Here is a 14,192-nt window from a genome sequence, read left to right as displayed (position 1 = left end):
TTCTAGTGTAAGAATTAAACAATGGAGTATCTATTTGAATAGGCTCATTTAGACTTTTGTGGTACAGTATGGAGTTATATAAAGCAGTTCGGAGAGTTTACAAAAAGATTAACTTCTCATCATCAAATTACTGTGCATTTACAGGGTGTTTGCCTGCTTGTGCATTTTTCCAGGGTAAAGAATGGGAAATGGGACAGTGCACAAAGGCAGGAAGCTGAGGCAGTGGCTGGGCTATGCAAACTGTGTAGAGACCGAGGCAGGAGAGCCCACGGCTAATGACAGGACCTGTGAAATCTGTTAAACTATCTCTCCGTTGAACAAATATCAAGTTTAACAGTGTAACAATGCAAAGCATACTACAGTAAAGCTTTGTTCTTTATATTCTGTGCATTCTGGATGTGAACAGTATGAAGTAACATATACAGTATTTTTGGACTGTAATGGTCAAACAGGGATAAACATGTCAAAACATCAAACATGGAAAGTCAATTTGAAAACAACTTTGTATGGATGTATGACATCAGTTACAGAGAAGGATGCAGGTGCAGTTTATCACATAGACACACATGTTTGACAACCAGAAAGTATACAGAAAGTAGAGAAAAGGTATTTTTTCTTTTCGTTTAAAACACATTGTATATGGACCTGTTACTTGCTGTTTTGCAAGTTGGGTTAACCACAAAATCAACATTCTTACATGCATATTCCAACAACTGATGTTAAAAGTGGACCAAAATCCCAATGCATCTTCCAAATTCCAAAATATAACAAAGTAATCACATTTTTATCCATTGTGCTTAAAAAAACGTTGTTTTCTTACCCAAAATAAACACTCAACATGACCATAGAAAAATGCTTTTTGGCAACTTCAATGCAATAATGAATCGCATTCGAATGTCCGGCTCATCTTAATGGTCTTTGTGGAATCTGGATAACACATGCCTGCTGCTATCTTTCCACGGCTGGGTGGGGCTTCTCCACAGTGCTAGCCTAGACTGACAGAACAAAAAGATATACGCAAACATATAAAGGAATATAAAAGGTAAGGACTTCTAACAATGACCTAATAAACCATAAGTGGGTGTGGAGGGCTCAGTTTAATATCAGACTTGCCACACAAAGAAAAAGGCAGGATAGGAGGAATGGAGGAGATAGACAACAGCACAAAAGACTGCCAAAAGAATATGAAGCTGAACGGAGATATGATTTAAAGTGCATTGAGTTGTGCCAAGGATTTTCTTTATATGTCTGCCCAAGGTTGGTATGAGCATGCCCGAAAAAAATGGCCCTTCGTGGCATCTTTATGAGCTTGTGTCTCTGCTACTGTTACGTGTCAGACTCTCTCTCTTCTCTCATTTTACGAGGAATGTTGTTGAGGAACCTTATCAGTCAATGAGACACCTGACATTTATCTTGCATTTTGACAGCGCACCACCTCTCTGCCTCCCCACGTTTTCCTACAGTGCAAAAAGTCCATTTCAACTTGATCCCTGTGGTGTCAGGTTAATTCAAACTAAATAAATCTATTTTGGCAGAAAGAAAAACATATAAGAAAAACCATAAGATTATTTGAAAAAATACTTTTTAAAGAAATGAATGGCCTGTAGATATTCACATTTTTTACATATACCTGAAGCATCTAGGCAGATTCTGCACTGTTGTGTCATTCCTAATAAACACGATGAAAAAACTGATGAAATACATTTCAAGTCACATACCAATACACCAAATAACATAAAATATGCAAATAGGCCTATATGCTACCGTGTATACTATAGAGTATCTGCATATAGAGTGTGATCGAGCGCCCCCTGCAGGATCACACCAGTAAGTATCTGAAACTAATCGACACAGAGGAAGCAGGTGTTCACATTAACTGCAAACAGAACACACATTTCTATTTTAGTGTCCACAGCTCCATCAACAAAACACAGGCTGTGAATCACCTAGGTAAATATTCATGAAAATGTGAAAGTCACTTTAGGAAATATAGTCATAGGCAAAGCCTGAGCATGTGCTGTATGTTACTTCATCCAGTCGGGTTATAAAGTGCTTTTCAATTTGTACAATAGCATGTGTTATTGACAAACTGATTGGACATGTTTGGTTAGGAACACTATCTAGGAACATTTGCGCAGTAAACATGACCAGGATGAGGGGTCTCCACAGTTAAAAGAAACAGTACAGTTGACATCCATATTTCGAAATAACTGTTATTTCTCAAACCTCAGCAATAAATAAACTCAACAACTCTATGGGTCATTAATGTAATTCTAACATCGTGGCTGTCACATTTTGGGTGTAACCAGAACGATCATCCAGTGGTTTGGATCACCTCCCTGCCTGTTCTGACTCTTCTCGTGTGGGGTCTGCCATTCCTTAAGTAGCACAAACGTTTTACATCTGCGTTTCATCACCCCGGGGAGCAACTTATCAACAGATCATCTTCTGCACCATTAACGCTCGCGGGGAAGACAAGCGGTAGGCAGTCGGCATGTTTGTGCGCTCGCTCTGTTTGGAATAGAGAGGCCACAAAGCGCGTTCCTGCATGAGAGTGACATTGAAGGAAAGAATTCCCTCTTGGAAAACCCCACCCTCGCGTGGCATGAGGTGAATAGAGTAGAAGTTGCGGGACCTCCTCACGCTGCCGCGGAGTTACGGCGAGTGAGTGGAAATGACGCCACAGTCTTGAGTTTGCTAGCGTTGAGGACAATGGAGACTCAAAGAACCGGGTTTCCTTGAATTGTGCGGAGTTTCCACTGCTTGGTGAAAGACAACACGCTGAAGGCTCATTTTCCCCCAAAGTGCCGGACAGCATTGGAAATGTTAATGGTGTGAAACGGTCGAAATGTTAGCATTAGCGTAACACCTGTCCCTTGAGGCCCCCAACTTGAACGTCACAAGAATTATTTATATTTAGATACCAGATAGATAAAACGGGAAACACCACTTATATTACAAAGAATTTATTGAGTTAATTAGTGAAAGCTACGGGGAAAATAAAGTGCAATTTTATACGTTAAAACAGAACTGGGACGTTTTTTCAGTAACTTCAGCTTACTAAATGAATTACTAAATTCTTAAAGGCATAGTTAACCCAAATAAAATCCAATTCTGAAATCATTTATTCACCTTCATGTTATCCAGACCTTTCTGTGGATAACAAAACAAGAAATTATATGTTTAGGTGTCTCTCATCCTTACAATGGCAATGAATGGGGACTGGAACTTTTAAAGTCACCAGAGACGGAAGTTGCGATTGACTGGTTTTCCGTATCGTGACGTATATCCAAGTGAAACGGCTTCTGAAATTTGAAAAAAATACATGTAAGGGCGGGGCTTTATTTTGCCCTTCCCTTTGTGATTGGTTTGTTGTAAGTTGGGTCTGGAGGGGAGGGCTAAAAATGCCTGGCCATTGGACAGTCAATATAGTCCTACCCCTTTCTGTTGCTTACATCATGTGGTGAAGAGTTGTTGAGAAGAGGAGATTACTGTTTTTGATAAAAGATTACAAGTGCAAATTCATTTTGAAAAAATAATGCTGTGCACGGATAAATCATATATAATATTCACTGCAACTCTGTGTAAAACACTTAGAACTTTCCTGTTTGATTTCATGGGGACTTTAAGGTCTCTAAAAGGGTGTGAAGCATGAATAGTATTTCATATCTAGGTCATTTGATAGGTTTGGGCAACAAACTTATTAACTCAATAATCTGGTTCATATGCTGTCAGAAAAACAAAGCAAGATTCTTCTTTGCTTCTTTAGAGGAAGCTCCAGTCCCCATTCACTGTAATTGCACGGAAAGATCAACAAATAAAAAAAACATCTACATTCCAAATAACACAAGACAGACATATAAATGACATGAAGTTGAAAATGTCCATTTAGGTTGAACTGTTCCTTTAATGAAGACATTGGTATTTTATCTAAAAAAAGCTAATACTTGATTGGTTGGGTCATTGGTAGCTGCTCCACTGAATTATTGAAAGAACAGAAATGATGGTCATACAAATACATACATTTTTTTCAGTTATTGCATTATATACTGGTGTGTTACAGTAGCTTGTCTCATTTAGAGCTCTAGGCACTGTCGAGCTTTTTCATGAGGCCATGATCTTCTTCTTGCACTCCACGGAGCAAAGCAGCATGCCCTGCACAGCCATGAAGCGCTGGCCTATCAGGCACTTGGAACAACAGGAACATTGGAAGCACAGGGGCTCGGCGTGCCAGGTGTGCTCTCCGTACGACACGCGTTGAGCTTCAGGTTCAATCGGATTCTGACAGGCCGTACAACACTGTGAACGCAAAATAACAACGACGTTAATCTAGTTATCATGTACTAAATGTAATCCTTTGAAGTAACACTACCAATACCACAAATTGTATTTCTTTTTCAAAAGTGAATAAGAAACACGTCAGGAGAAGTGTTGACTTATGACAGTTTTTCTCTCATCAGTGTGTGTACAGCTGCCAACCAGTTGAATTGTGATTTAGCTTATGTCATGTCAGATTTCCTGACATATTATTGAAACATAAGCTTGTCCTGTTTTGGAGATTTCTTTGTTTTCTAATCCAAGCGGGAGTTAAAAACATTAACTAAACATTATTAAATTACAGTACTGTACATACAGCTTATCAGGTTAATACTCATTCAAACAGTTAGAAATATCACAAAAATAAGCCCATGTCAAACAGATGATTCATAAGAGCCATATCAGAGGACAGGCGGGCGCTGAGAGGGAAAGGGTGGAGTGATCGGTGGAGAAAGGTGGTGTCTGATATCATAGATCCATTAAGAGAGCATGCGGTCTCCCTTTCCTCTGATTATCATGTCACTGGCACTTCCTTAATACCCTTCACCTGCTGCTGAACCGACATGACTGCCAAACACATGCCGAGCCTGTTAGTTTTAATAGACGAGGCTTTGCAGGAATTTAACTTGTTTTAAGTGACGTAAATAGATAGTTATACAGTGTGAGAGTTTGTTAAACTAGCTGCTACATATTGTGATTGTTTGAAGTGGCTTTACAGCACTGGCGATGGTAAAACGGTAATTAATTGTATGCTCTTATTTGTACTCTGGTGCATAATAACTATAATGGTTTGGTTAGAATGATGGTTCCCAGATTGGGAAAAAACATAATTTTAGGTCACAACATTTACATCGGGACATATATATTGAATAATGTAACCCATCCCTAGTACTGACAGCATAATGCTAGCATGTATTAACGCCCACACGCATGTTCCTGACTTACTGACACGATCAGATGAGAGGGACAGAGAGACAGAGAGCACATTTTTCTCTTTACCACAGCATGATTCTTCATGTAGCAGGGTTTGCAGACAGGCTTCTCCTTCTCCATGACGTAGGTCTCTCCGGCCAACACACAGTCACAGTCAAAACAGCAGAAGTGCTTCAGGTGCCAGTTAAGACCCTCAGCCTGGGTGTATTCATTACTGAAGATGAGCTGCAAGACCACACATGCACCCAGACCAATTTAGATACAGTACGTGAATAGTTTGAATAAAGGCTATTTATGGATTATAATTCTTAAAGGGACAGTTCACCCAGAAATTAAAATTTTGTCACAATTTACTCCCCCTTTTGTCATTTAAAACCTTTATGACTTTCTTTCTTGTGCAGAACACAAAAGAAGATGTTTTGAAAAATGTTGGTACCCGAACAGCATCGGCACCCATTCACTTGCATTGCACCCATTCACTTCTATTGTATGGACACAAAACCAATGCAAGTTAATGGGTGCCGACGATGTTCGGTTACCAACATTCTTTAAATATCTTCTTTTGTGTTCTGCAGAAGAAAGAAAGTCATACAGGTTTGAAATGTCAAGACAGCGATTAAATGATGACAGAATTTTCATTTTTGCGTGAACTATCACTTTAACTGATGTATAAAAAATGATGTATAAAAATTATGCTTAATGATCCAAATAAATAAAAGCTAAAAAATGCCCCTGAAATGAAGAATTAAAAATGATTACAATATTGAGGAAGACAAACATTGTACAAGAATTATGAATGTTACCCGTAATATTGTAAATGATTAAACTACAAGATCCAAAACCTCTCACAGTTTACTATTAAACCATTACTGTTGATTGAAATCAAACAAAATATTGAGCTAAATATTATTTAAAAAACCGTACAATATTTTATTTACACTCTAAATTTATTTAACTATTTTATTTATTTTACACACATAAATGAAGAGATTGGTTCCAAAATTAGATAACTCTTGTTTTTTTTAAAAAGGTTTAAATTATGTTATCATGTTTTTATTGCGTTTTATTATGTTAGTTAGCTGTTTTTTTGTTATTATGGCTTAAATCAAAACAAACCAACTGCAGTTTGATTGATATTAATTGGAATGCACAATGAAAAAACCTGACTTTCAAATAAAACGACAACAAAACATATAACAAAATTGCAAACAAAATATAAAAAATAAAAATATAAAATAAAATCTAATTCAAAATATATAAAACTAACCCTCTCTCTCTCTTAAAAGGTATTGCACTGCCGTTGTGAAAACGTATCTAGGTATAAGCAATTATTGTATTATTGCCTCCTTATGACAAATCGCTTTACTGCATGCGGTCTCCCTTCCCGCTGATTATCATAAAACAAAATAACTTCAAAATATTAATAAAACTAAAAACAAAACTATAATTACTCTGGCTGACATAACACCTTTTCCTCTTAAGCCCCGCCCCATCTCACCTCATCACAACCTGCGCATCGTGGCTTCTCACTGTCTCCATAATGGCGGCCGCAGTACAGCTGGCCCTTCTTCCAAAAATAGATCATATCCACCAACAGCTCAGTGCAAGTACAGCAAACAAAGCACCCCGGGTGCCAGAGTTTATCGTAGCCCGCCCGCTCGGCGTACACAGCTGGCTCGCCCTTCTTCATGGGCTGCTGGCATCGGTGGCAAGACTGTGGGCAGAGATCCGGTGATGAGTTCAACTTGGCATGAACATCAATACAGATTGAAAGTGGAAAAACACTGCAGGGGCAGTTGGGTTTAAATGAGTGTTATGTACATGGGAGACTGTTTCGTTTAGCAATTCACTGCCCCAGGTGAGTACAACATCTTCATTCACCTAGAACTAAACATTTGACATTTACTCATCATAATGTCACGTGGGTTTAGAACGATACAAGGGTGTGCAAATAATGACATATTTGCCTTTATTTGGATTAACTAATTCTTTAAAACTAGGCAAAAACAACTGCTGGCTTTCATAGAAAAAATATTTCAGAGGTCAAACATAACCACGGGGGACTAAGAGTGCCAATTTATGAAGATCTCCTGTAGAAGAACATCATTTTCATTACATCTGCATGACTAAAAGCGGGCTTGGCAGAATCTGGCCTCCTCATGATAATAAAGTGAATGAGATAAGAAGTGGAGAAGGATACAGGACATCTCCCGCTGCGCACATGTGTTGGAAATGAATACTTCTGCACCACACATCAAAAATGAACTTTTTGTTAATGATGGAGACATTGAAACAGCTCTAAATGAGATTACTAGCAATTTGACATCTGTTAAATCCTATTGGTTGAACTGCCAACATGTGACCTGCTGCATGTTTTTTGCTGCTTTTACTGCTTTGAGAACATCTCTCATAGGGTTTAGCTTTTTTCTTCCTTAATTTTAATTTTGTTCATCGTTTTATTTTTCATTGACAGAACTATTTAACTTGTAATCATTTACATATAAAAAAACTAAAATGTTGTCAATTCTAAAAATACAATAATTATAATAATTGCATTAAGATGAAATAAAAACAATTTCAGTTTCATTTTTTAAATTTTGTTCACAATTGTGATGCTATTATATCAAGAACCCAGTGTCGACCTGAGTGTATCATTACACTCCCATTACACTTGTTTAGAGTTAAACAAAAAGTATAGAGTATAGATATATTTCTAGAGCATGTGCTGCTTTTAAACATTTTCCTGTGACATGTGGCGCGTTTTAATGTTTAGATGACAGCGAGGAGTGCGAGGTCCTCTTAAACAAAATTGCAGAACTTGTGTTCTAAAACATATTTAATGTATATAAAACATTTCTAGTGAGAACAATGATCAACGGTGCGCACTTTGATATTATTATGGACACTGCGCGATCCGGTGGTGGCGCGGTCCATTGGCCCTTATCTTCCACATGTCTCGTACCATCACGTGAATGGAAATATGCATACGTAAATTATATGCGATGACGATTACATAGTTAAACTAGGCGTTGTAAGCTCCATATGTGACCCTGGATCACAAAACCAGTCTTAAGTAGCACGGGAACATTTTTAGTAAAAGACAAAAATACATTGTGTGGGTCAAAATTATCGATTTTTCTTTTATGCCAAAAATCATTAGGATATTAAGTAAAGATCATGTTCCATGAAGATATTTTGTAAATTTCCTGCCTTAAATATATAAAAACTTTATTTTTGTGAGTGGATGGTCTGCCACAGTGCCCCTGATTAACAACTTCAAAGGCAATTTTCTCAATATTTTGATTCTTTTGCGCTCTCAGATTCCTGAGTTTTAAACGGTTGTATCTCAGCCAGATATTGCCCTATTCTAACAACTCATACATCAATAGAAATCTTATTTATTCAGCTTTCAGATTATGTAAAAATCTCAATTTCGAAAAAATGACCCATAAGACTGGTTTTGTTGTCCCATATCACATATATGGTTATATCGGGGAGGAGTTTGGGTGGAGATACACGTACGCAGTCTTCTCCTGACTGGGATTTATAAAGGGAATTATGCGCAGTTTCTGGCGCAAAATCTTCCTTTTTGTGCGTGCGCACAATTGAAGGGTGAAATCTACGCAAAGTTTTTTAAATGAGACCCCTGGTCTTTTTATGAATATTTCATTTGTGCCACACACTTACATAGTTACCAGAAGGTCCACTTGGTGAGGTCCCAGCAGCCCCTGGGGCGCCAACTCTTCCCATGGTAGCAATAGCATCACCTTTGTCTCCTGGTGCTAAATCAGCTCCTGGTCTTCCTGGTGTTCCAGCACCAGGCTTGGCTCCGACACCCAGACCTTGAGGTCCCTTATCACCATCCAGGCTTGCTTGTGTTCCTATCTCTTCTGGGAGGGTAATGTCGCCTATGCCAAGCGCTTCGTCCTTGTACTTGCGGACAAACTGCTGCATTTGCTTGACCTCGGCAGGCGAGAGTTCATGGCAGCGTTCGGGATCTTGGTCATGTTCTGGAAGCTGCTTGGCCATTTGCTTCTTACGGTAGTCTGCTCCTGCCGTACCAGCGATGGGCCGGCGTTCAGGAGGCAGAAGCTCCATGTAGCGGAGAGCCTGAGGAGAAAACAATATATATTTGTTTGAACTTTGAAGTCTTGTTTACATGCTAAAATCTCTTTAGGTGAATCTTGATAAGTGCAGTGGAGTGTTGCAGTTTGCTCAAATTTCTTTGAAACAGGCTTTCTTAAGAGTTTACCTAGTGTTATGTGGAACACTAAAGAAGATATTTTGAGAAATGTCTCAGTGGTTTTGTGTCCGTATTAAGAAAGTCAATGGGAGCCAATGTTTTATGATTACCAACATTCTTAAAAATATCTTCTTTGGTGTTCTGCAGAAGAAAGTAAGTCATTCAGCTTTTGAATAACCTATCCCTTTAAGTCATTGACTAACAGTTCAGTGAGAAGACTGCTTTCGGTTTTGGACACAGAAATAAAAAATCAAGTGGACAACACTGACCCCTAGTGGATGTGGATCCAAGTACAATAGCATAATTAATTCAAGAGTTTTGTTCATCATTTCAAATATTATGAATCATATATCCGCATCTTTTTTGAAACACGAAGACTCACCAAGCTTTGGTTGATTCCAGGTGGAGCCCATTCGTAGGTGATGGATTTGACCACATTAGTTTTGGCAGGCACTGGGGTGGGAGTTGCCACCCCAGCAGTGCCCGCACCAGGGAATTTAGAAGAAGAGACAACAGTATGACCTGTTCCAGGGGCTGAAGGGATGTGAGCTCCAGCCCCTGGGATAGCAGTAGGTCTTGCTCCTGGAGAAGCCGTATGCCCTGCTCCTGGGGCAGAAGGGAAGTGAGCTCCAGCACCCGGAGCAGTAGTATGTCCTGCTCCTGGGGCAGCCGTATGCCCTGCTTTTGGGGCAGAAGAAAAGTTGCCTCCAGCACCTGGAGCAGTAATATGCCCCGCTCCTGGACCAGAAGGAACGTGACCTCCAGCCCCTTGGGCCGCTGTGGCAGCAGCAGGTGGGGCATGTGCAGATTGACCGCTTGGGCCGTAGGTTTGGCTGGAGCCGGGGATAAACGTGCCCGCAGAGAAAGGTGTAGAGGAGCTGATGGTGGGCGACGGGATGCAGATGGTGACCTGGTTGCCCCTGTAGGACGGGATACCATCTCTCTTTAGCTTGGCTATGAGCCCTGTGTACTTTGTGTCCTCGAAAAGCTTCCCCACCTTCTTGTCTTCCTCACTCTCAAGCTGCACGTCGTGGTCCTCCAAGCCACACTTGCAGTTTCTGCAGATCTTTCTGTTAAGAGGTTCAAGTTCAAGAATTATGAGGAGGACCAAACAAATCAACAGACATCTGGGGAAAGGAAGGTTTGTAAACGTATTGCTAGTACATTAAAGGGCCAAGTGAGATTTACAGAGGAGCATATAATACCTCTGGGAAGAGCTGTCTGTATGAGTTATGACTGTTTTGTTTAGTTAGTAGTCTTATATCACTGGTTTGGACAGCTGTGAACACGTCAAGTTATGGCATGCACAGATATTCTGTTATTACACGGAACTGAGAAGCCTACGGTAGTTTGCAAAGGAACTGCGATTTCTAGAGTGACTGACTTGAAAGGTGTTCTTTTTATATTGCTTAAATTATTTATCTGGCTTGCTTATTCTTCCTCAACTCTTATTCAAAGGATATAGGGAGTTTGAAGACAATAGGAAATGCTAAGTAAAACTAAACCAACACTCCTTTCCTGTTAAAAAAAATGTTGTGCATTCCTCTAGAGACAGCGGTTTTGGATAAGAATAAAAGTTGTGGAGATAAAAAATGCCTTCTGCTAAATGTTACCATAAATCACAGCAGGCCTTAAATGTTTCAGCATGTCAGTTGCAAACAAAAAGGTCTGTGAATGGATTGATGCTGTGGCTTGAAATGCACAGAGCCATCTTTGTTGAAATTCACCATACCATTGAAAGGGTCTTTTTTTGAATGCCTTTTTCCTCACTTGTTACTTCCTGTCCATACTTCAAGACCATATCCATTAAAAACCAAACATATCTTCATACATACTGTATATTCAATAACCCAACACTTTAAATCAAAGAGAAAACATGAAACAATGAGAAACAGGAAGTGGGTGTGCCCGAGTCTGTCTGAGTCACTTCAGGCAAACACTGTTGGAAATAAAACAAAGATGAAGTCACTGGCTTTGCAAGCAATGACCCGAATCCATGTCTTTTCATACAGGAATTCCTGAAACCACATGAGGGCAGTTGGGGAAGATATGCAACACTACTCTAGCGATTGGGCCCTGGCACAAGCATCTTGGCACCTGTCTTGTTTGGTCAGGCCATATTTTTGGGTGATATTTTGTAAATAAGGAAGTCGAAACAAACCTCCAGAAGTGAAGATCAAAACCTTCACACTTGTCCTTGCATTTCAGACAGGGTGCACCCGCTCCAATCTCATGGCCCAGGGTTATCTGCCAACACGACACAAACAATTGAATAGTTTAGGCAGCATTTACATGATGTTATTTTATTAATGAGCCCTCTGACACAATGTGGACACACTTTAGATTGAGTTTCATCAGACGCACACGCCTGGTCTGGGTTAAAATATTAAAAAAATGTAATATGTAATTTATATTAATATTTGACTGTATATTACTTAAAATAAATCTTTGCGGAGGTCTCTCGGAAGTTACGTTTGGGCCACATAACGTTTGTTTATGACGGTGCCGCTGAAACCATCTATATTGAGTATATAATCAATTTAAAGGGAAGTCAAGAAGGTCTATTAAAACAATGATCTATTTGTGGTGTACCTGTAGTTCACCAGGGTTTGATTCCTAGACAACACACATACTTTTTAAATGTATACTTTCAATGCACTTCCAATAACAGTGTCTGCCAAATGCATAAAAATAAATCTATTTCAACACCCTGCCCTTTGCAGGAGATTCAATGTGCAATGTATATTTCAAGGCAGCCATTTCTAGCTAAATATTCTAATATTTACATTATAAACCTCACTGAAATCTCTGTTTCAGCAACTGTCGACAGTTAGCCCCCACAGCTGAAAGACAGCCTTATAAGGTCAAGTATTTATCAAGATGGAGAAAGCCTGGAGGATCTCTCCACATCATCTATTCATTTTTATGTCTGCACAAAAGCTAAATGTAAAGCGAATCGGTCGAGTTCTGGCAGACCACTGAACTTAAATGCGATAACAACCACTTTGGCCTTCTGGATTACAAACCTGGAGCTTATATTGATAACTACAATAACTGTTTCAGAGATTCTAAGGGTTTGGTTTATGCTCACGTAAACTGAGTGCGTGACTCAGTTCAAAACTTTTTAAAACATTCATAGGTAGAGATACATTTTGATGTCCTCACAGAGGTTTTAGTGTCATTTGACATAGGAAATTACTTTATTGATACTTTATTTTAACTGTGAAAATGTCATCATGACAGGCTTTTACGCACATTAACATTCATGAGAAAGAAGCTATTGTTTTAAATGTTGAGAAGTTAAAGGAAAAAACGCAGTAGGATTTTACAAGGAAGTTTATATCTATCTTGCAATTTGGTGAAAACCCACATCTCTCTTTGCTGCCCACGTATGTCACAGTATATTACAGCAATTTGCCACCAATAAACTTCACATTAACTGTGGTTGTGTTGCATTATGTGGACAAGATGCACTTGCTCTGCATTGAGGCGCATGGGTTTATAGCAATGACACGTGAATGGATCCTTAGAATATATCATAACAATAACATCCTGCTTGGTAGGTAAAAAATAAGTAACGTAAACATGCATATATCGAAAAAAGAAAAGCATTAAATCTTAAATTCTTCACTCAATTCGTTTTGTCTGCATTTCTCTCTCTTCCCTGTTTTACTTCCTTTAAATTACCCACTTCCCTTTTCTAAATAAATGCCACCAAGAATTTCAGTATTTTACACTGACAGTCGTAAAGCCGAATGTTTCGCCATGTAACTTATAACAATAGAAGTGGGTTTACCTTTAGGGCGTTGCCATTTTTTCTATAACTAACCTTTTGAACCGTGACCAGTCACCGGATATAACAAACGTACCTTTTTAATTTCTTTCTCGATCTCCATTATTCTTGAGCTTGTCGTGGATTTGCGTTGATCAAGAGTGATATTCCCACCGCCAACTTTCCCTGTCGGCTCACTTCTCTTGGACGGGACAGTTACCCACCCCTTTCCCTCTCGCTCAAATCTCACTCACGCCGCGTTACACTTCCGCTGTTTTTCAGATGCGTCGTTTCAACCAATGGGAGCAGAGTTCGATCTCTAGGTTACCAATCAGAGTAAAGAATGAGAACTTGTAAGTGTCCTAAAATGAACACTCACAACCCCAATGTGAAAACGTGTAAACTAATATAAAAAATCTAAAGATTGAAATTTGCATTTGTTGCAAAAAAGAAAAATATAGAATAGACAGAAATGTGAAAACTGGCATGGACAAAAGTGCATCAACAGATACAAATGTAAAGCACATATTTGAATTTTATTTTTTAATAATTTTATATACATATTATATAGCCTACATATACACATAGCCTATACTCTGGGGTTTGTTATGCAGTGCAGCTCTGTGGGGGGATGGGGGGTTGGGCATTTGAGGGGTGCATATGCAAAACTTATAAAATCTTATCAATTGACAAATTGTAAAATATAAGATATAAGTTCAGAGAGCAGTCTAGCCCATAGGGAAAAGCAACTTTTGTTAAAGATAATATTTGAAAGTTTTTAAATATGATTTTAACCATAGTTTAGGTCACAGTTTTGCACAGGATATCACTAAAGAAGACTTGAAGCTGCAGTGACAGATTTGATTGGTTGTAGATGCCCATATGCGGTTGCACTTCAAATCTAAATTTAGGACTAAGTGCAAATAT

The 14,192-nt window shown here is 39.0% G+C and overlaps 1 protein-coding gene across 1 annotated transcript; it reads right to left on the bottom strand.

The window, feature by feature from the left end:
* Positions 1-2,958: 2,958 nt before the first annotated feature.
* tes (testis derived transcript (3 LIM domains)) lies at positions 2,959-13,504 on the bottom strand. The gene is made up of 7 exons (XM_057330242.1): positions 13,363-13,504; positions 11,655-11,740; positions 9,876-10,563; positions 8,938-9,360; positions 6,749-6,964; positions 5,317-5,475; positions 2,959-4,299 (listed from the first exon to the last, which is right to left on the bottom strand). Exons 1-7 carry the CDS (start codon positions 13,387-13,389, stop codon positions 4,105-4,107), a joined length of 1,794 nt encoding a protein of 597 aa, XP_057186225.1. The 5' UTR covers positions 13,390-13,504; the 3' UTR covers positions 2,959-4,104.
* Positions 13,505-14,192: the final 688 nt, after the last annotated feature.

This window comes from Triplophysa rosa, linkage group LG3 (genome assembly GCF_024868665.1).
Source record: "Triplophysa rosa linkage group LG3, Trosa_1v2, whole genome shotgun sequence".
Lineage (NCBI taxonomy): Eukaryota > Metazoa > Chordata > Actinopteri > Cypriniformes > Nemacheilidae > Triplophysa > Triplophysa rosa.
Note: the sequence above shows the minus strand (reverse complement) of the source record. Positions and strands in the feature narration are given on the sequence as shown.